The sequence below is a fragment of the Artemia franciscana genome, chromosome 2 (genome assembly GCF_032884065.1).
Source record: "Artemia franciscana chromosome 2, ASM3288406v1, whole genome shotgun sequence".
NCBI classification, from domain to species: Eukaryota; Metazoa; Arthropoda; class Branchiopoda; order Anostraca; family Artemiidae; genus Artemia; species Artemia franciscana.
The window spans coordinates 24,535,277-24,557,660 of NC_088864.1; the positions used below are offsets into that span (position 1 = coordinate 24,535,277).

At 34.9% G+C, this 22,384-nt stretch overlaps 1 protein-coding gene across 1 annotated transcript in view; it reads left to right on the forward strand.

The window, feature by feature from the left end:
- LOC136039202 (catalase-like) overlaps positions 1-22,384 on the forward strand; it is a 52,356-nt gene that overhangs the window by 15,461 nt on the left and 14,511 nt on the right. The window contains exon 2 of the mRNA XM_065722729.1: positions 19,149-19,384. Coding sequence (XP_065578801.1) covers positions 19,155-19,384 — 230 coding nt within the window. The 5' untranslated portion in view covers positions 19,149-19,154. The remainder of the gene's footprint in view (positions 1-19,148; positions 19,385-22,384) is intronic.

Below are 22,384 nucleotides of genomic sequence, written 5' to 3' on the forward strand. Positions count from 1 at the left end.
ACTTGATTCAGGAGTGTATATGAATTGTATGAATATGAAATGTATATATTATATGAAATGAATTATATGAAAGTTTGTATGAATTTTATTTTGATAAACTTTGTCCTAAGGAAACATGGCAAAGGCTATGGGAGAGCATGGAATTAAGCGGGAAGGTAACTTTTAAACTTAGGTTATTCAGGTGATTTAAGTATCGTGGATAAAACTGTTGGTGAAATTAACGAGTTTATTGAGATTTTGAAAGTGCAGGGTATAAGACTAGGTTTTAAATTAATGTTAAGAAGTTTAAGTCATTTAGACTAGGTATATAAAAGGTGAAGAGCCGATGTTGGAGAACAAGAAGGTCAATCAATTGGATAGCCTCACTTATATGGGTAATACTTTAGTAAGAATTTTGAATGTACTGAACCCATAAAAAGTAAAATAGCCAAGGCCAAGGGTGTTTGTCACAGTTGAAAAATGCCTGGAAGAATAGGACATTAGTTCTCTCACCAACATTAGAATATTAAAAGCTGTGGCTATGACATTAGTCAAGTATGGTTCTAAAAACTTGGGTGCTTCGAAAGGCAGACAACAGTTTGTCAAGTGTTTTTTAGTGGAATTTTCTAATGATAGTTTTTGTTACCCGTTTGACCGACTATATCTCAAACAACAAGCTCTGCAGAATTTGAGCAGGGATCAAACGAATAGCTGGTCATCGCCGAACGGGGTTGGAAGATTTTCAGAGAGAAGTATTTAAAGAAAATCTAAACTACATGAAATGATATAAAAAGTGGAGGTTTGAATAGATTAGGACGGAGGAGGAGAGTGTGCAGCTGTGTTGACCTCAGGCCTGTGATCTAGTGATTTATTTTTAAGGCCGGACGCTCCTCCAAAAATTATACTGCCTGTTAGTTCTTTTTCAATCGCGGCATATCACACAAATACTCAAGGTTACCAGATTCCACTGCCATCATTAAACTCAAGAGGTTTCTCACTGAAAATTACGACTAATGTATATTCATTCTTCGTAATTCGACAAGTAAATAGGAATATTTATTTGGAAAAGAACTATTATTCGAGGAGAAAATTAGAGAAATTATTATTCGAGATTTTTTTTGGAGGAGGGGGGTTCAGCTCTTACGAAAGAAATACCAGGAAAACACAGGAAAATTAAACATTTCGCTTACAAATTAAGCATTATACAAATTTAAGGTGGGTGAATCCCTCGCCTGCGTGTGTGCCTGTGGTCTTGTCATCATTATTTGCCAGGAGACGCGGTATAAAATTGTGGAAATTACAAATAAAAAGTACATATTTTCGGGTTTTTACTTCATGCAGACCTATTTAGAAAAATATAATTTAAATAATTGCTCGCAGCGAAGTGACAAATTTATTTCATTTTATCAAAAAGTTCGTGGTAACGAACTGTACTAAGGAGCGACCCGGCTCAATAGTAACCAAAACTCTAAAAAACGGATTTTTGATACCAATAGCTACATGAACAAAATCGCATTTTAATGCTGACTTTAAATATATGAGATACCTATCTAAAATTACGAGTCTAAGAAAAATTGCCTTATTTTAGAAAATAGAGGGAAACACCCGATAAAAGTAATAAAACCAAAATTACACCCATCCGAATCAGCCTATCAGGGAACCCTACCGTGGAAGTGTTAAGCTTCTATCAGCAAAAATATGGATTTTTTTCCAGGGGTGATTATATCGAACCAGTTGTCATAGAATGTTGCGAGCGGGCTCATTCCAACGGAAATGAAGTTATATACAAGTGAATTATATATAAAAAATGAAGTATATAGTACCCTTTTTAAGTGATCTAAAAAATTGGAGGGCACCTAGGCCTTCTCCCACGCTAATTATTTTCCCACAGTCACCCGATTAAAATTGTGAGATAGCCATTTTATTCAGCATAGTCGAAAAACCTTATAACTGTGTCTTTGGGGACGACGTATTCCACCAGAATCCCCGTGGAAGGGGCTACAAGTTACAAACTTTGATCAGTGTTTATATAGTAATGGTTATTGGGAAATGTACAGACGTTTTCAGGAGGATTTTTGGTTGGGGGGGGGGGTGAGAACAGGGGGTTATGTTGGGGGAACTTTCCATGGAGGAATTTATCATGGGGAAGAAAATTTCCATGAAGGGAGCGCAGGATTTTCTAGCCTTATTTCAAAATAGAACAATACAAAAATAAATATGAAACAGTTTTTTCAACTGAAAGTAAGGAGCAGCATTAAAATTTAACACTAACAGAATACAGAAGTTCGTTACGTAAGCTAACTCGTAAGTTACGTAGATCTTTTACTAGCAAAAACGTTCGCAAAATATTAAAAGTTCTAGTTCTAGTTGCCTTTTTAAGTAACCAAAACATTGGAGGGCAACTAAGCCTCCTCCCCTGCTCCTTTTTTCTCAAAGTGATTCTATCAAAATTATGAGAAAGCCATATAAATATGAAATTTCGTTTTAATTATTCATCTGTGGAGAGCCAAAATCAAAACATGCATTAGTTCAAAAACGTTCAGATATTAAATAAAAAAAAGACATGTTTTTAACTGAAAGCAAGGAGCAACATTAAAACTTAAAACGAATATAAATTAATTCGTATGTGAAAGGGGCTGCTCCCTCCTCAACGCCCCGCTCTTTACGCTAAAGTTTTACTCTTTCTCTCAATTCAACTTTTTAAAACAGTAAAAAACTTTAGCGTAAAAAGCGGGGCGTTGAGGAGGGAGCAGCCCCTTTCATATACGAAGTGATTTCTGATCGTTTAAATTTTAATGTCGCTCCTTACTTTCAGTTAAAAAAAAACTTGTTTTTTTTTATTTAGCTTATCCATACGGGTTCATTAAAAAATATTCTAAAGTTCGATTGTTGCTTGAGTATTTGTATATCTGAATTTGTATTCGGATAAGACTGTAATGACACATGATAACTACCCATACCTAGCACAGTTGGATTTATATAAACGGTTCTCGTATCTCCATACTTCTTGGCAACCTTCCGTCGACAATTTCTGGTAACAGTGCCTCAAAATAAAATTTTTGTAGATTTGGCAGCATTTTGTTAGACCAGAATTCACGTTCACGACCAATCTTTTCATAATATAATTCCTCTTCCCCTAAAAATATTACAAAGTATACAAAATCAATGTCACAACATTCCAATTGCATTTGAACTTGGTAATAGTAGTCATGTGTTCTTTTCAGCTTTATTTCACTATTAACTTTCTTTTCTGGACATGTATTTTGTTTAAGCGCTATCCACTCTTCCAATGTAAGCCCTTTTGCTGTCAAAGGGCACTTCACCTCCAAAAGAGCCTTCTCACCCGAAGGAAAAATTGCTATCCCGTCCGGACTGGCCCCTAGAAACCCATATTCCTTGTGAATGAAAAGCCCAGCAGAGTTCACAATGCAACCCATTTTCTTTGCAAAAGCTGCAATAGCTACAGGCTCATACATCTGACCATGCTCCATTGCATTTGTTTGGCGGTTTCTGGGATACAGCAGCAGCCGAACTAATGAGCCCACAGTCTTCAACCGCCTTTTACAAACAGCACCAGCTACGGAAGCTGTAATTCTGTTTTTTCTGTATTCTATCCAGCTATTATCGATAGAATTTCTCTGAAGCCTAGTGGCTTTTTCGATACGAAGGATATCTGTTGCAGTACATTGGAGACGAGTCAAAAAATCTGTTTTTGCAATTTCGAGCGCACTGCAATCAAGATCCGGAGCAGTTGCGTTCGAGCCGTAGTTTTTGTCTGCTCCGGTTAGCTCCCTGATTTCTTTTGAAGGGAGTTTTGTAGAAGCAATAGTGAAAAGGCGCTTTTTAGCAGACAGTTTTTTACGTCGAGCAGTAGTCATGGCCCGCTGTTGTGCAAGTTTTTTCAACTGCCTACTTGGTGTAGATCCTACAGTTCTTCGAAATTTTTCAAGGCGAGCTGAGTGACCTTTCGTAAATCGGATTCCTGCTGCTTTAACACGGGTAGTATATCGCGCACTTTGGCTAACCATGATGTTTTTGCCACCTATAAGCCTTGCAACTATGCTCATAAAATATTCTGCCAGGTTGCTCGTGTGGTTTCCTATCAGTAGACGAGCCCTTCTGGTCAGCGTATCAAAGGCTGAATACACATGGCTGAGAAAGATGTTGCTAGGGGTGTCTTCAGGATTGACCTGTAGAACTTTCCCGGAGAACGAGCAGCGTGTAGGACAAAATCTATGGTCGCCACGGAAAAAATGTAGAGGAATTGCCTTCAGCGCACTGATGAGAACCTTCACGCTTTCCTTCTCTGTGGTGGCAAATACAATTGCATTTCTGGCAAAATCACACATTTTCTTTATTATTGCAGCACTAAAATCTTCTGCATTCGGCATTTTCATGCTGCTTCATATATAGTCTGTTTTTCAAGCATTTGCACGCATGATTAGCACACTCAATTTTTTCTACATTTCTGCCATATGGTACCCTTGCTATAATCTCAGAATGGGTACTTGAATCGCCGTCGGCAACAAATCGAGTATATCTTAGATTGTGCATGGATGTTGCTATTCGGAATGCGTCAACTAATATATCCGACTCCATACCTGTACTGGGCCCCTGCCAGTTCATAAAACATGTATGTTCAGGAACAGATCTATTTACTTGATGCCTGTATTTCACGCAAGTACAGCAATATTTGTTCCTAATTCCTAGATTTAAGAGTTTCTTCGAATAGAAACCTAGCACCACTCCACAGCCTGAGAGTGCACGATATCTATTCCCATAACTTCGTGTACACCAGCTTCCATCAACTATAACACATGTCTCTACAGCTCCATTTGGGTGAATTTTCTCACCTGCTTCCAGTTCCATCCTTCGCTCGGTTTTCCCATTTTCGATAAAATAGTCACAGAGAACTTTTTCCAATTCTACGCAAATTTCTTTCTCAAATTTCGTAAAGACTTTTTGAGACGGGGTATTTATTCCAATGGTAGAGAAAAGTTCTTGAACCTGGGCGTGAGTCATTCCACCATTTATTGCACCAACCACTACCTCTTTGTTGACACTTGCTGTTCCTGTTTCTGTTTTGTGTTTCTTTCTGATAGTATTCACACTATCAAAATCAGTCCTTTTCCGTTTTTTGACTACGGTTTTCGTTGAGTCTTTTTTTTTTTAAGCCTTCTAGGAGCAAGGGGTTTTTCTGTGTGAATTGTGGCTTCCTCATGACATGATTTGCATTTGAAGATGAGTCGTGAGCGCAATCCAGCTCTATGTTCTTTAGAAAACATCATATTTGAAACCAAATTGATGTCTTGGCACCTGTAAATAAAATGCTAATTGGTTGTGAGGAAGTAAAATAGTAAAGTAGCGATTTTATTGTTTTGGTAGAAAGGAAAGTGCTATAGCTTCAAAAAGGATAGGTAGTATGTAGAGTAGTGAGCGATGTAGGGTAATTAAAATATGAAATAAAATATAAAATATAGCTAGAAATGGGCGAGAAGTGGAAATTATACGATCTAACCGAAAGTTTGTTGTATTTCATTGTCAGATTAAACCACCCAATTTTATTTATGTATGTAACCAAGCCAAAAACTGTCCTGGAACTACCAATCAGGAAGGCCAAGTATTTCAAAACTTTACAAAATACTTTGGGGCATGACAGGAAATGCCCTCTAAACAGACCCGTGTCGATTTACCAAATTCCAACGGAAATTACTAACCAAATTCCAAGAAGTCTCACTTTTTATTCGAGTAATTCACAAAGTTCTTATTAGTACGATTAAAAATACCAATATGCTTTTATGAGTTAGGAGGATCAAATTAGCTAGTTTATTTCTCAAATTCTTTAAAGCCTTTGCAGACATTCTTTCAGAACCTTTATCCGTACTTTTTAATGATTAGATAAAAGAACAAGCATTTTAAATGAAAGTAAGGAGCAACATTAAAACTTGGAACGAACAGAAATTATCCCGTATATGAAAGAGGCTGTTTCCTCCTCAACGCCCCACTCTTTACGCTAAAGTTTGACTCTTTCTCTTAACTCTACTTTTTAAAACAGTAAAAAATTTAGCGTAAAGAGCGGGGCGTTGATGAGGAAGCAGCCCCTTTCATATACGAAGTAATTTCTGTTCGTTTTAAGTTTTAATATCGCTCCTTACTACTGTTTAAAAAACTGTTTTTTTTTTATTTAATTTCTGAACGTTTTTGAATCAATGCATGTTTTGATTTTGGCTCTCCGCAGATGAATAATTAAACCGAAATTTTAATATTTATTTTTTTGTCTAAAGTGCTTTCTCATAGTTTTGATCGAATTATTTTGAGAAAAAATGGAGCGGGGGAGGATGCCTAGTTGCCGTCCGATTTTTTGGTTACTTAAAAAGGCAACTAAAAATTTTAATTTTTTACGAATCTTTTTATTAGTAAAAGATATACGTAACTTACAAATTAGCTTACGTAACTAACTTCTGTATTCTCATGTTTTTATTACGTATACGAAGGGGCTCACCCCCTCGTTAGTACCTCGCTCTTTACATTAAAGCTTAAATTTTGTCCCAATTTCTTAAGAATGACCCCTGAATCACAAAAGCCGTAGAATAAATAGTTGAAATTACTAAAAATACTTTAGCGTAAAGAGCGAGGTATTAGGAGGAGGTGAGCCTATCGTATGCTTAATAATTTCTGTTCGTTTTAAGTTTTAATGCTTCTCCTTACTTTCAGTTGAAAAAAGCTTTTTCATATTTGTTTTTTCATTATTTTTTTTTTAAAATAATACTAGAAAATCCTGGGCTCCCTTCATGAAAGCTTTCTTCCCCCATGACAAATTCCTCCAAGGAAAGTTCCCCCAACATATCCCCCTCTTCTTCGAGTTACGAGTTTGGAAAATAAGGGGAAACACCCCTAAACGTCATAGTATATTTTTTTTTATTTTTCAAATTGGCAAGTTTTTTTGTTTTTTTTTTTAATGGAGAGTTGTGAGACAGAGTCAAACTTTAGCTTAGAAAGCAAGGCGTTGAGAAGGGAACAGCCCCTATCATATACGGAGTAATTTCTGTTCGTTTTAAGTTTTAATGTTGCTCCTCACTTTCAGTTAAAAAAACTTGTTTTTTTTTTATTTATTTCAGAATAGCGCGACTAATTTTTTCCGCCGATTGATTAGCTTTCGTCATAAATTAATACAGAAGTAAAAAGTGGGGCTATTTCAAAATGTAATGGGGAAATATATAATGGGCTATAAACTGTCGCTTAAAGAGGGGCGAGGGGTGGGGTATAGCGAAGCATTCGCTCTTAGGAATAGTATAAGTAGCTACTTATGGTTGTTTTAAGTTCTTTTCTGAATTTTTAGGCCTTCCTTCAAATGTGCCCCTCTCCTTATTTTTTACCAAAAATATAATTTAAAAGATCTACTGTTTAATACTGTAAAAACTTTAGCGTAAAGAGCGGGGCGTTGAGGAGGGAACAGCCCCTTTCATATACTGGGTAATTTCTGTTCGTTTTAAGTTTTGATGTTACTCCTTCCTTTCATTTAAAAAAAACGTTTTTTATTTAATTTCTGAATGTTTTTTTAGTTAATCCATGTTTTGATTTCGGCTCTGCGCAGATGAATAATTAAAACGAAATTTGAATTTTTATTTTTTTGGCTAAACGGCTTTCTCATAATTTTGATCGAACGATTTTGAGAAAAATGAGCGGGGAAGGAGGCCCTGCTGCTCTCCAATTTTTTGCTACTTAAAAAGGCAACTAGAGCTTTTAGTTTTTTACGATTGTTTTCATTAGTAAAAATATACGTAACTTACGAATTAGCTTACCTAACGAACTTCTATATTCGCAGGTATCTATTACGTATATAAGGGGTGCTCGCCCACTTGTCAATACCTCGCTCATTACACTAAAGCTTAAATTTTGTCCTAAATCCTTAAGAATGACCCCTGAATCACAATGGCCGTAGAATAAATAAATGAAATTACTGAAAAATACTTTAGCGTAAAGAGTGAGAGATTAGGAGGAAATGAACCCCTTATATGTGTAATATTTTTGTTCTTTTTAAGTTTTACCGCTGGTCCTTACTTTCAGTTGAAAACACTTTCATATTTATTTTTTCATTGTTTTTTTAAATCATGCTAGAAAATCCTGCCCCCTCCCATTCATGGAAAATTTTCCTCCCCATGACAAATTCCTCCATGGAAAGTTTCCCCAACATAACCTCCTCTTCTCAACCCCTCCTTCCAACCAAAAAATCCCACTGAAAACGTCGGTACACTTCCCAATAATCATTGCCATGTGCAAACACTGGTCAAAGTTTTTAACTTGCAGCTTCTCCCATGGGGACTTTGGGGGAGTAAGTCGTCCTGAAAGACATAGTTATAAGGTTTTTCAACTATGCTGAGTAAAATGGCTATATCAGGATTTTGATGGCGCTAGAACTTTTCATTTCCATTTGAATGAGCCCTCTCGCAAAATTTTAAGACCACTGGGTCGGTACAATCACCCTTGGAAAAAAGAATTAAATAAATAAACACGCATCTGGGATTTGTGTTTTTGCAAAATATACAAAATACTACATTCTTGTAGATAGGAGCTTGAAACTTGTACAATAAGGTTCTGTGATACGCTGAATCTGATGGTGTTACTTTCTTAACTTTCTGTTTTGGGATGAAAATATCTTTAAAAGTTATCGAACATTCTTTCTCTATAGCAGAAAAGACAATTATCAAGAATTAATAAGGTACAAGTTGTATTAATTGCAACCCAGAATAATTCCCCATCCTAATAATTTTGATAGCAGTAAATCAATGACGTAAAATGAAAGACAAAGAAAAAACTTACATGGGGCGAATCACGAGCTTTTCATAATTCTCAAAAAGGTAAGGCAGATCCACAATCCAGCGTGAGCCTTTTAGAAGGTCTGACCCCAAATTTCTTCCAGAAGTGATAACTTTCAACACAAAAGGGGAAGTTGTTCCAATTCCTTCGGAACTTGATTCGTCGTGAACCGAAGCATCCGTTAAGTCTTCTAACATATATTTTGGTAAACGCGGTCTGCCTCTAGCCCGATAATTTAATTTCAACTTTTCACGATGGGCCTGCACATTTGGCAAATGGAGCCCTCGTATATTTCTTTTTTTTCCCATGTTACTGTGGTCAATAACAAGAACTATATAAGAATTTTATTAGGTTTTTGACCATTTTTATCGGGGTTCACTTACTAAAGGGTTGAATTGTTTCTTGAAAAGGCCTTGGACTTGAGACTGGTCATTTGACTGCTTTAGTATGGGTAATTTTTATTTGGGTTTATTTACCAAGGGGTGGGATTGTTTCTTGGAAAGGCCTTGGACTTGAGACTGGTCATTGACTTCTTTTGTAGTTTGCTTTGGTAGTTCTACAGCAAGACTCGGGTTTTGCTATAACAAATTTAAATATTCTGGGGACATTTTGTTTCGTTCATTAGTTATTTTGTTTCATTCATTAGTTATTAATTAGCTTGTTTTATATAGTTTTAATTCTTATTTCAGTACGAAGATTATGCAAAATTGTACTTATACTACAATACATAAATTTGTCCTGAATTTATTTTAATTAAACCAAAACGATAGATCAATCTTTTTAAAATAAAACCATTGCTTCTTATTCGGCCCTTGTGCTGTGTTCAATTTATCTCTAGGATTAGACGCAGCTTATCCTTAATTATTTATACAATACAATTTTCTTATATATTCATTTACCGACAGTTTGGTGTCTGCACCTTACTTCTTCTCTAGACTCTGTTTAAACAGGTTAGAACTAAATAATGCTTGACTGAATCGCTCCTGAACAATCCGAGTGGTTAGCCCCTTGGTGTAATTTTTGCATTCTTAGATGCTCCGATTACAGCTCAATCTAACCTTTTGAGGGGAAATTTTGATTTCGGAACACAAATATGTAAAGTATTTGAAGGGACTGCAGCCAGGAGGTATATATTATAGAAAAAAGCTTCTTATTGATGAATAGAAAATTGTTTGCTCTATTTTTTGATACCCCACAACAACAATGTCAAGCATAGCAATCTAGAATGCAAACCCGAAACAGGTTTTATAATTATTTTGGAATTATAAAAAAAATAATTGTCGGCTTTAAGATTTGATTATGCCCAAATATTCACCAGATTTTTTTACTTCTATTGACATAAAAACCGCCAAAATCACTAATTCAGGAACGTCAGGCAAACTCCAAATGTTTAACATGGGAGGTATAGGAAGATTCTTTGCGAGTCCGTCCAGCCTTAATAGGAGTTTCTCATAATAGTTTATATACTTACAAGGCTTTCTCACTTCTTTGCTACACTTGGGAGGGAGACAGGGGCTAATAGATACTTAGTAGGGTGATAGGTGTAATAGATACTGATTGTTTGTTCCCTGACACTTTTTGTTCATAAATGAAAAATAAACTGTAACTTCCACTTGCAAAACTGTTGCATCTGAGAACAAACTAGGAAAAACCGGAGTTCGATGTATCGTCGTCATAAGATGATTAAGAGAATTGAGATTGTACACTGCTATCTAACGCTGAACATCTTCTTGAAGAGGGTGCTTGGAGTCCTGTGTATCATGCAACGAATGCCTTGTCTGTTCTTACAGGCTTTCAGTGACAGAGTTTGGACTCTGCTGCATACAAAGCCCTTTCCTTTAGCTACGAGTATTTCTGAATCTATCTTTTCTCGCAATTCAGTCGTGGCAGAACTTTTAGCAGGTTTAGTTTTATCAAACCAAGGTAGAAGACTTTGATGGGGTGTGAACTTTTTAATTGATTTGCACGAATTAACTTCGTGTTTTTACTGGCTAATTGATAAAATTAAAATCGAGGACATTTTAGGGGATTAAAAAAAGTTCAAATAGTGCGTCACTTTTATAAATAAACTTTCTTGTGTGTCTTTTCAATTGGTAGTTTTTCATCAAATAGGTCAGATAATAATTTAAAACGTGGAAAAATGACTTTTCAAATACCATGTACTATCCCGATTACTCTTAACTGCATGTAATGATTTGTCATAGAACTTTCTTTCTAGAGGGAATAAAGTATAATAATCAAAGAAGTCACGAGAAAGGAGAGGGGGAGACACACAACCAAAGAACCTCCTGTTTACGTGATGTAGGCTGTTTGTCATTTTTTATATCATTATTGTTGTTCATTACTCAAACCCTCCCTCTAAGGTAAATAAAAACATACCTACCTTTGTATACACTTGTTGAGCCGGAACAGGGTGATGCGGTCACTGCGTCGTCTCCTAGCCATTTTGGTCTCATTCCATCTTTGCTAATCTGTATGCAAAAGCTTGTATTTGTGTTCAGCCTTTTCTTAACTCTTGTAATGAATTGAATTAATTGGCGAGCAACAGTAATAAGGAATTGTTTTTTTTTGGAATAATGTCACTGAGGCAAAAAGTGCTAATAAGACTGAAACAGAACGTTGTTTTGATTAGGGTACTCATGTTAGTAGGCCATTGAAATCATGCTCACAAGTCTTGAATGGATAATGGCTCGGAAGAAAAACAAGAGAGGAAAGCTAAATTTATTTGGTATATCTACAAAAATAAGTTTGAATTTCAAGCTTCTAAACGAAAAACGTAGGCTCTGTTGCCTTTGTTCTGAGGGTAGTCTCTTTAGCCCCTCTTGGTTGTACACTAAATTTTCAAGGAAGGTTCTTGAAAGACATAAATTAGATTTTAACATTCAACAGCAGCTTATAAAAATAAGAATAAAAGGTATAAACGTTGAATCTGGACATTAATTTCAAGACTACTTAATGCATTAGACTCTTTATATTGTCGGATGAGTTTTAAACGTAAGCCGTTTTGGCGAGAATAATTCTAGTCTCTAAAACTGTGAGCTTCAACTCCAGGTTGGGATCTTTGTTAGTGCTGATGCAATTCCAATTTCACAGTTTAGATTGAAAATGCCCCGTGATTGGTATTTTCAAAAGAAAAAAATGAATTTTTTTTAATTTCTTATTCACTAAGTAATTTTTCCACTTCGGGTGTATCTGGGCATCTTTTCAATTATTCTATTTGTATGGTACGTTCGCTTCTTTCAGTTTTGATATTTTATGTGCTTTTATTAACTTCTCCACAGTTTTCATAGAACATTGGTAATCTACTTATTTTCTAATGTTTTGTTTCCACTATTACATATAATATTAATTTTGGCATTGTAACAGTTGATCTTGCAGTGCTAAGATACTTTTATGGAACCAAAAATGTTTCACTTAAGAATATCCCCGAGACTGATGGATGGTAAGGTAAAATGATAGGAGGTAAAAATGGTTGTATTCAGCGTATACCAAAGAGGTGAGGATGTTTAAACTAAACATACAATTTGGATCGAGGCAGTGAAACAGCATTTCACTTCAAAAATCCAGCTAACGTCATTAAGTCAATTTGCAGGGTTCAATGCTTAATTTTCTCATTTTTGCCTCCGCACAACTTAACCACGACAAATTCAGTACTTTTTCTGATCTTCTTGCGATGTATAAGTTCCAAACATGAGTCAAAATACTTTGTAACTTTGCTATTATTCTTACTATATCATTTGTTCATGATATAATTGGTCAGCCTGCACAAAAGCACTCAAAATCAGATAAATGGTATGAAATTAAAGGTAAGTGATTTGGGCTTTAGGACACCTCGGGTATTACTGTGGCGAATGTTGCATGTGGCGAAAATACATCTTTTAAGGCTTACGCTAGCTGTGAAAAACACGATTTTGTGACCAGCATGCCACTTACACAAAATGACAAGATAATCGTATTACTGAATACATTGGCTTCAGATATATCTACTCACCAAGCAAGAATTACGAAATTACTAAGGCTTTGTATTACAAATGATCTAAATTTGTTCAAAATAAGCAGTTTTTAATTATTCACCGTTTTTAAACCGAGATTCAACTCATTTTTTAATGTAAAGAAAATCGAAGTTTTAACAGATGTATGTAATTTTGTACATAAATACACATCATTGGTCTCAGCTATTGAATGATAGTAAATCGGCATTTTATGTTGAAATATTAAACTTGGGACTGTAGAAAAAAAACAATCTATCAAAATTTCCAAAGAAAACATAAAAAGTTTAGGTTCAGATGAGTTGTACTATTTTATCGGCATAAGCTAATACTTCACATTTTTTGGAACTCTATCGGGACTAAATGTTACTTTCAGTGGCTCTAATTCATATTTGGGAGGGGGGCAAAGTGTGTTTCAAAATTTAAAGGGGGGTGTTTTTCCACTAAAAATACCAAAAAGCGTATTTTTTCAATGAAGCTAGCAGAAGAGATGTTTTTTTCAAAATATAGTAGGGCCAAAAAAGTCTAGATAGTCATGTCACTGGTTAGCGCTACATGAGCATCAGTGGTTAATTTGTCAAACTTCTTTTTCTAATGTTGAACTATTATGACCAGCTTTTGAAGATAGATTACGCTATTCTTATTATTTTGTTTTGTTATAGTGATCGGTAAATTCATCAAAAGTAGACTAAACTTGTTTTTTGACTAAGCAAAATCAGCATTATGCAATGAAGTTTTCAAAGACTTGAATTTAGTTGACACGCTACGTACCATACTACGTCTTTTTGAGCTTTCGTTTAATTATAAATGTTTAAATTATAAATGTTAATTAATTATAAATGTTAAATGTTATAAATGCCGAGTAAAATCGGCATTTTATGTTGAAATATTAAACTTGGGACTGTAAAAAACAATCTATCAAAATTTCTAAAGAAAACATAAAAAGTTTAGGTTCAGATGAGTTGTACTATTTTATCGGCATAAGCTAATACTTAGCTCTTCACATTTTTTGGAACTCTTATCAGAACTAAATGTTACTTTCAGTGGCTCGTAATTCATATTTGGGAGGGGGCGAAGTGTGTTTCAAAATTTAAAGGGGGGTATTTTCATACTATTATGACCAGCTTTTGAAGATAGATTACGCTATTCTTATTATTTTGTTTTGTTATAGTGATCGATAAATTCATCAAAAGTAGACTAACTTGTTTTTTGACTAAGCAAAATCAGCATTATGCAATGTTTTCAAAGACTTGAATGTTGTTGACACGCCACGTACCATACTGCGTCTTTTTGAGCTTTCGTTTAATTATAGATGTTGTTAACATTTTTTGCTCTAGATCAGTTCTGTTCAAAATAAATTGCATATATGTATTAGCTTACAAAGCAAATATATATTTTCAAAGAAGTCAAATGCTCTGATACCTTCCTTTGCTTCTGTTTCTATGACGTTTTTTAAGATATCTCTATTTACCCTATATCAATTATATCATCTCAATGAAGGAAGAATAAACTGAAGAAATATAAAAAAACATAATTATAGTGTGAGACATAAGCCCTTTTACATGACTACACTTTATCGAGAGCTAATTTTAGTGTTCCTCAAGGGAAAAGTGGTTACCGAGATCCCCCGTATCTTAAAGGAAGAAGAAATAAATGCACGTTGTCAAGCTTAGCGTACATTTTCTTTTAATATTAGTCTACTGAAAGTTGATTGGAAACATTACCATTAGAATAAACACTATTTCCCTAAAGATTGTTTTACATTTCTTTTCTTGGCTCAGAATCTGTCACTGAAAGACTGTGTCTTATTAAATCTCTAAAGAATTAGTCAGTAGACTTTCTATTCACCTAGAATCAGTAAATATTTTCGAATATATATCCATGCTTTCTATTAAGTAATGAGGAATGCATAATTGACAAATATGACAATCAAAATAACATCTTGGTAAAAGTAAAGCACTGGCTGTTTGTGATATAAGATCAGCAGCAGTAGTACTGAGATTGGCAAAAAATTGTGACATTTCAGAAATTATTGCTGTTACGGTGCTTAAGCAAGTCTAAACAGCTAATGGGATATTAATTCCAGTACTCAGGAAAGAGCTGAAAAACCATATCCGGCACAATTATTATCTACTAAGCAGGGATTACGAATTTATGTAGGTAGAGGAAAAAGTAAGTCGCAAATTAAATAAAACACAATTTTAATATTCGTCCACACACTGAACTTGAACGTAGAATCTATCTTTTTTGTAACTTTACCTATATAATTTCTTCTTTCACTGTAAGTAAACAATTAGCTATTCACCCACCTAAATACACCTCGTTTGATGTCATAAGCCCCTTTTTCTTGAAGTGAGGTTTGTGTTATGATTGCTAGTACTAAACACAAGAATAATATAAGAATAATCTAGATTGTTCAAGAATAATCTAGTATCAATTAATAATATAAGAATAGACTCTAAGAACAGTCCAGTTTTGTTGTCCCTGCTTTTTTCACGCTTTGTTTTAAATTCTTTTCTTATGTCACGCTTGATGTCCATGCATATAACTAATCTAGTCCACTTGGTCTTTTTTTTTAGCTTAATACTAGACCTACGTTGCCCGGGTAACGTGAAATGTTGTGGGAACCTTTCTCCGGCTTCGCCGAATAAAGTGTTGCGAGAGCAACACTTTGGTTTTGTTTCTTTGCTATTGGTTAAACGCTGAAGTTGTCAGCTTATCGAAGCTTTTAAAACGTTATGTTCAAAGAAGAACACGATCAGTAATCACATGATCAAAGGCCATTCCTCAGCGTTGAAAAACAACAACGAAATAGTATTCAAAGAAGGGACTAAATAGACTTTGCAACCAGTTGAATTTCATCCTTTTCATCGTAGATATCGTGACTGATGAAAACTTGGAACAATATCTTATATAATCTAGTTGGTATTATAAAGCTATCCGTAACTTTTCAGGATTAAAATACCATAGGTGACACTAATTATTACGAAACTACCTCATTATTTTACGTTATCGTTTGTACCCGTTCCGTAAACACGTAATTCTAGGTTACAGTGAATATGGGTAGGCTACACCAACTAGCAAAAGTTACAAACCCCTCTTCACTGAAGATGATTGTTGCCTAATAGACGATTATCACTTACAAGTCCCCTGCACGTCTTACCACTGGAACCAAATTGGTCTTACCATCAAATACGCCGGAAACAAATAAAAGGTACTTAAGTAAAACAGTTCAAAATAGGGATGAAACCTTTTAATTGACAGTGAACCGATATACAAATTTTTAACTGGATATTTCGAACACACGTACAGTGTTCACCATCAGCATTAAAACTAAAAGACATCAATATAAACAAACAAAATTTATACCTAATAAACTAATTACATATAGTTTATTGCTCTTATTTTTTTTCAATGCAACAGCAGAAGCGAATCTCTTTGACCTTTTTGGTTCCGGTTCATTAGATTTATCTGACATAATACGTGGCCAGAGGTCATAGCTCTTAGGTGAGGTGATATTTAATTTATTTGACCTCAGTAAATTATCATAAATTGAATTCAATTCAAATTCACCTGGATCTCTGTTTATAGAATTATTCTTGAATAATTTTTTTTTTAATTTCGATTGTTTCCCTGAAAATTTGCTTTAAACCTTGGTCCCTAGAAATCAAACATTTTCCAACAAAATAAAATAATTTGGATAATTGAAAATATGTTCCGAAAGGGCCGATTTGAAATCTTCAGGTTTGGTATTTTGCTTTAAAGACGATGAAATAGAATTATGATGTTGTTGCTATCTCATTTTTAAATTCTGGTTAGCACGTCCCACATAAGAGCTTCCACAAGTACTTGGAATTTTATAAACCCCACTTTGTTGCTCTACGGAAGTTCGATCCTTTCCAGAATAAAAAAAAAATAGCCAAAGTATTACTACCTCTTAAAGCTACCTTTAAGCCATTATTTTGTAAAATTCTCGATGAAGTTTTTCACCTAGCCCTGGAACATATGGTAGAGAACAAAAAAAATCTTTCTTTTCTGTTGTTTCCAGAATGTCGTCAGAAAATTCTAGAGTTTTTGTTTCTTTTCGAAAAAGTCTGGTCAGTTAACCAACCCGGATAATGGTTACTTATTAAAATCTCTTTTAACAACAATAATTCCTCCTCAATGAATTTTGGAGAGCAAATTTTAAAAACACGGCCATTTAAGGATATGATTAAACCAATTTTTACTTGGCGAGCACGACCGGAGAAAAACGACAAAAATCTGTTATTGTTAGTAGGTTTTCTGTAAATCTGAAAATCCAGACTATTTTCATTTTTTAAAAGAAGATTCATCCAGAAAAGGAAGTTTCTTAACCTCTTCTAATTCTATTGTAAATAATCACCTCCCCAAAAATTAAGATGTTCTAAAAAACCTTTTAATTCCTCCTCCCCATAATTCCATACTGAAATTATGTCATCCATATATCTCCCCCAAAATTTGTGTTTAAAAAAATATGAATCTAACGCTAGTGTTTCAATATTTTCTACAAAACAATTTGCTAATAAAGGACTTAAAGGGGCCCCCATGGGTAAACCATTTACTTGAATTTGAAATTAATGAATTTGGAATTTGAATTTTGAACAATCGAAATTAAAAAAAGAATTATTCAAGAATAATTCCATAAACAGAGATACAGGTGAATTTTGATTGAATTCAATTTATGATAATTTACTGAGGTCAAATAAAGTAAATATCACATTACCTAAGAGCTATGACCTCTGTCCACGTAATATTTCAGATAAATCTAATGAACCGGAACCAAAAAGGTAAAAGAGATTTGCTTCCGCTGTTGCATTGAAAAAAATAAGAGCAATAAACTATATGTAATTAGTTTATTAGGTATAAATTTTGTTTGTTTATATTGATGTCTTTTAGTTTTACTGCTGATGATGAACACTGTATATGTGTTCGAAATATCCAGTTAAAATTTTGTATATCTGTTCACTGTCAATTAAAAGGTTTCATCCCTATTTTGAACTGTTTTACTTTCGTCATGGAAAGGCAGTGTGGTTTTCGAAGTTATCTAAATAATAGGTACACAAACTAGCAAAAATAGCAAACCCCTTATTGCCGAAGATGATTATCGTCTAACAGCCGATTGTTGCTTATAAGTCCTCTACTTGTCTCACAATTGGTATCGGCCCATTTTTGGTTTCAGTGTGTACCCTACTATTGAAGTTGTCAACCCCTTGAAACTTTCGAACTAGTATATCTCATGAAGGAATTTTTGTATAAAAAAATTGATGACATATACTTTGATCAGCTCATCAAGAGCTATCGATTGCCGTCGAAAAAAGTCTATCTGTCTTAGTTCAAAAGTTTTTTTTCTGTAGGCAAACTTTTTAACGTGACCACTTAGAAAGGAGAAAGGGATAAGCTCCAATTTCTTTAGCAATGACAGAACTTTTAAAGCTTAAGAAGTACATCTGATAACATTTCACTATCTCAATCCCAAGTCCGAAAAAACAAATGATAAACCCAGCCGAAATAACGGCAGCACTTTTGGACCCGTGGGAAAATGCCGCTTTTTTGCTTCTGTAAATTTTTCTATTTATCACCCAAAGAAGATATATTGGCTGTGGGGCCGGGTAACTGCCGCATATGTTTAACACTTATAGCTTTTAGTCCATTTCCAATTTGAAAGTGGCGCCTGCCTGCTTGCCTTCTAGAACGGAGCTTTCCACTCGAAAGCAGAAGCATGGTTTGATGAAGCGAAAGCTTGGCTGCATAACTTCAGATTCCGGGAATAAGCTGCCGGGAATCCGGGAATAAGCTGAGATCGGCGGCATAGGAAAAAAAAACGGGACAAAACCAAAGGGTTGCTCTCGCAACACAATGAACAGAACTTATACCTTACATGAGAGGGCTGACCCTGTTTCAACCTTGGCTCTTTACGCTAAAGTCTTAAAGTTCTTTAAAAAAAAAAATCTCATGGTTTTTACAGAGGTTCACACTTTCCGTAAAACCCCACAGGTTAGACCCTTACCAGTTTCCAGGAATAAGCCGATATTGGCGGCATAAAAAAACGGGACAAAACTAAAGTGTTGTTCTTGCTACACAATTATTTATAATACGTAGTTAAGCTTTCTAACTAGTTTAAATAGGCTGCAGCTTTGGCTTCTGTAAGTTATGCTTTCTATTGTTTTGGTTTCTATTTCAAATCCAAAAAAATTCAGAATACAATAATCCGTGCTTTTAAATTAAGAATATCATTAATTTCAGTAATATGGATTAATAAAATTGGTAGACCGTTTCGCTTTAGTTGATCTTATTTAGCAGTTACTAATAAACAGAGAGTTTTTGGAACTTATTTACTTCTAGGGACGTATGCAAATATATCGAGAGTCAGGACGTCATCGAGTTGGTGTAAATTTTATGCAACTGCCAGTCAACTGTCCTTATAGAGGACATGTGTCCAACTATCATCATGGCGGAGAAATGTCGTTCAAATATGATGACACAGGAAAGCCAATTTATCATCCCAACAGTTTTGGTGGGCCTAACCCTGATCCAAAATATAGAGAACTACCTATCGAAATTTCTGGTATGATAGACAGGTAATTCGTTTTTGATCTTATATTGCATGTGACTTTAATTCATATGTAAGGCCTGACAAGAACAGATGAGTAATTTTTTTTTGTGTCTGAAGCTATCTCAGGGAAGCTGGGATACTTACGAAACATCGCTTCAATAGTCCTTCAAACTTACTTTTGATAGCCAGTGAAAAGTGAGTGATGATTAACTACCACTGTTAGACTGAGTGGCTGCAGTTTGGTATGTGGCAGAGTAAAGGAAAAGTATAGTATTTCACCTAGGAACATTTCAAAAAGGGGTGCATTTTCCCAGTTTTCTTGAACTCTTGGGACATATAATTCCCCTTGTAATATTCTTTGATGCTGTTTATCTTAGATACTTTTGAATTTTAATATGCTGATTCAAAAAAGGTGATATTCAGTAGTGAGGCCATAGGGCTTCCAACAAGGCCTGCAGGAGATCTACTATTGGAACTAACAAGCCTCAAGACGTTTTTACGTTCATCTGGGTCTTACGAAAAGCTATAGTACAGCTGTAATGGTATAGAACATCTGTTTGTTACATAATAGGGACTTGTTTTTTTACTTATGCAATGGTTTCTTTGGTTGTGTAATAGGAAGTGTTTTGTACACGAACCAGGTGTTTTTAACGTAATAGGAGTTGCGTGATATGTTAAATTTTTGAGAATGACGCATTCTCGTGTAACGTATTTCTTCCGACCTCTTGGGGAACCCCATTTGCAACTGAGAACAGCACAGACACAGATGCTACTTGACGGCAGTGTAGACGCTACCACATGGGATGCTACGTAATAATTTAAGAGATTTTTTCTTCAATACGTTCTTTTCAAAATTGTTCTTTTTTTCTCATGGAACCTTTATAATTTAAAGATTTCTGTCCACTTTAGGAATCGAAAGAGATTTACCCCTATGTTACTGTGCGTTAGATACCTGGACCAGTGATCTGTTCCTAATATTATGATTTCAGAATTAGATTCTGCGAAATAACCTATTCCACACACGGAGAATTCTCTGCACACTTTCTAGGTTGATTAAGCAATTGATTAGATCTTTCCATCCTTTCCACTCGAGAGCACGCAAGAATCCCAATGCTATTGACTATTGATTTATTAATCGCACCTGCTTGCTAAATTGCATTAATTTTCTAATGACCTAGACAATGCTTTGTAAGACACAAACTTTACTTTACATAAACATTTTATTAATAAAAAAATTATTATAAAATCATGAAATCACAGAAAAAAGCGGTCAAAGCTCAACAAGTGGAAAAATAAAACGTGAAAAAGCTAATAAAGGATAAAATGTAAGGAAATAAGGCGTGAATTAAAGAAAGTCGGGAACCCTAGCAAGCAATTCCAGAGAGAGGGGGAATGTCTTTAGAGGTAAATTTAAGCCATATTAAGAGATATTTTTGAGAGGTTTTAATGAAAATGCCACGTTTTCAGCCAAGACTATGTATATTCATGCCACCATGACAATATGTGGCTGGCCCGTGACATCCCTGTTATACATATTTTCAGTTTTATGGAATTACCTTAGATATTTTTCTGAAAAAAAAATTATGCTTTAACTCCCTTTGTATTGTTTTTTAAGCAAGCCAACCCCTTATGATAAGCCATGTCAATTCATGTCATCGTGGCAATATTTGGCAGGGCTGTGACATCCCTGTGATAAATATGATCATTCATAAGACATTTTTCAAATATTTTCTTGATTAAAGCTATGCTTTAAATCTATTGAGTTGTCTTTCGGAAGCCACGTCCTCATGATACACCATATTAATTCACACCACCGTGGCAACATCTGGCTGACCCATGAGATCACTGTGATACATATTAAAACTTCTAAGGCATATTCAAATATTTTCTTGATATAAATCATGATTTAAATCCATTGACTCGTGTTTTCGTAAGCCCTCCCCTCCCTGTGTTTTATATATGGCTGTTAAGTTTTCACATGGCTCCTTATACTTAGCGAAACGTTCCATGTACTGTTATACTTTTTTCTTTAGTTTTATATTCCCTCATGGTTTAAAAAGGCATGCATTATAAGGCCTAAAGAATTTTTCAGGCATTTTCCTGAAAATTTACTTCTTCACACTGTAATCAATTGTTTAAACTTAAAGAAAAATCACAAATAGTATTTCTTCTGATGACTCTTGGCTATTGAAACCAAAATGGCATAATGCACCCGCCTGATGACACCCGCTATTGCATATTACCACTTTAAAAATAATAATTATTGAAGTGATAGTGATTTAAAAGTGATATTCATTATAACCCTAAAGCATTTTAAGTCTTATACCCACAAAAATATGGCAAACGGCACCCTTTGGCTTACATTATCACATCTAAGGCATTTTCAACCTTTTCCCCACAAAAATTTGGCACACGCCACCCTCTGGTGTACATTAATGAACATTAGGCATGTTTTCAGGCATTTTTTTGCAAAAATGTTCTGCTTACACTAGAATCCATAATTTAAACTTAATGAAAAACACCCAAGAGCATTTCTTCCGGTGACTCCTAGTAATTGAGGCCAGCGTGACACAATGTAACCACCCAATCTCTGGTGCACATTATCGCACTTAAGGCATTTTCATCCCTTTTCACACAGAAATATGGCACGCGGCACCCTCTGGCATAAAATGCCAGATTTTCCTGCGAAAATCTCCGTCTACAATAGTTTCAACCCTTTAAACTTAATGAAAAATCCCCAAGAGCGGTTTTTTCTGATGTCTGCTGGAAATTGAGCCCAGCGTGGCACAATTTACCTTTCTGATGGTGCCCCTGGCATATATTATCACTCAAGGCGTTTTCAACTTTTTTCCTACAAAAATTCTTACAAACCAAAATTGACCATTGTTTTTATTTGAACAGGGAGAACTTGCAATTTCATTTTTAGATTTTATGCTCTTTGACATTTACCCCCCCCCCTTCACCTTATTTCTAGTGATTTTGTAAACAATTGCCCTTTATTGTTAAAAAGGACTTAAGAGTTAAA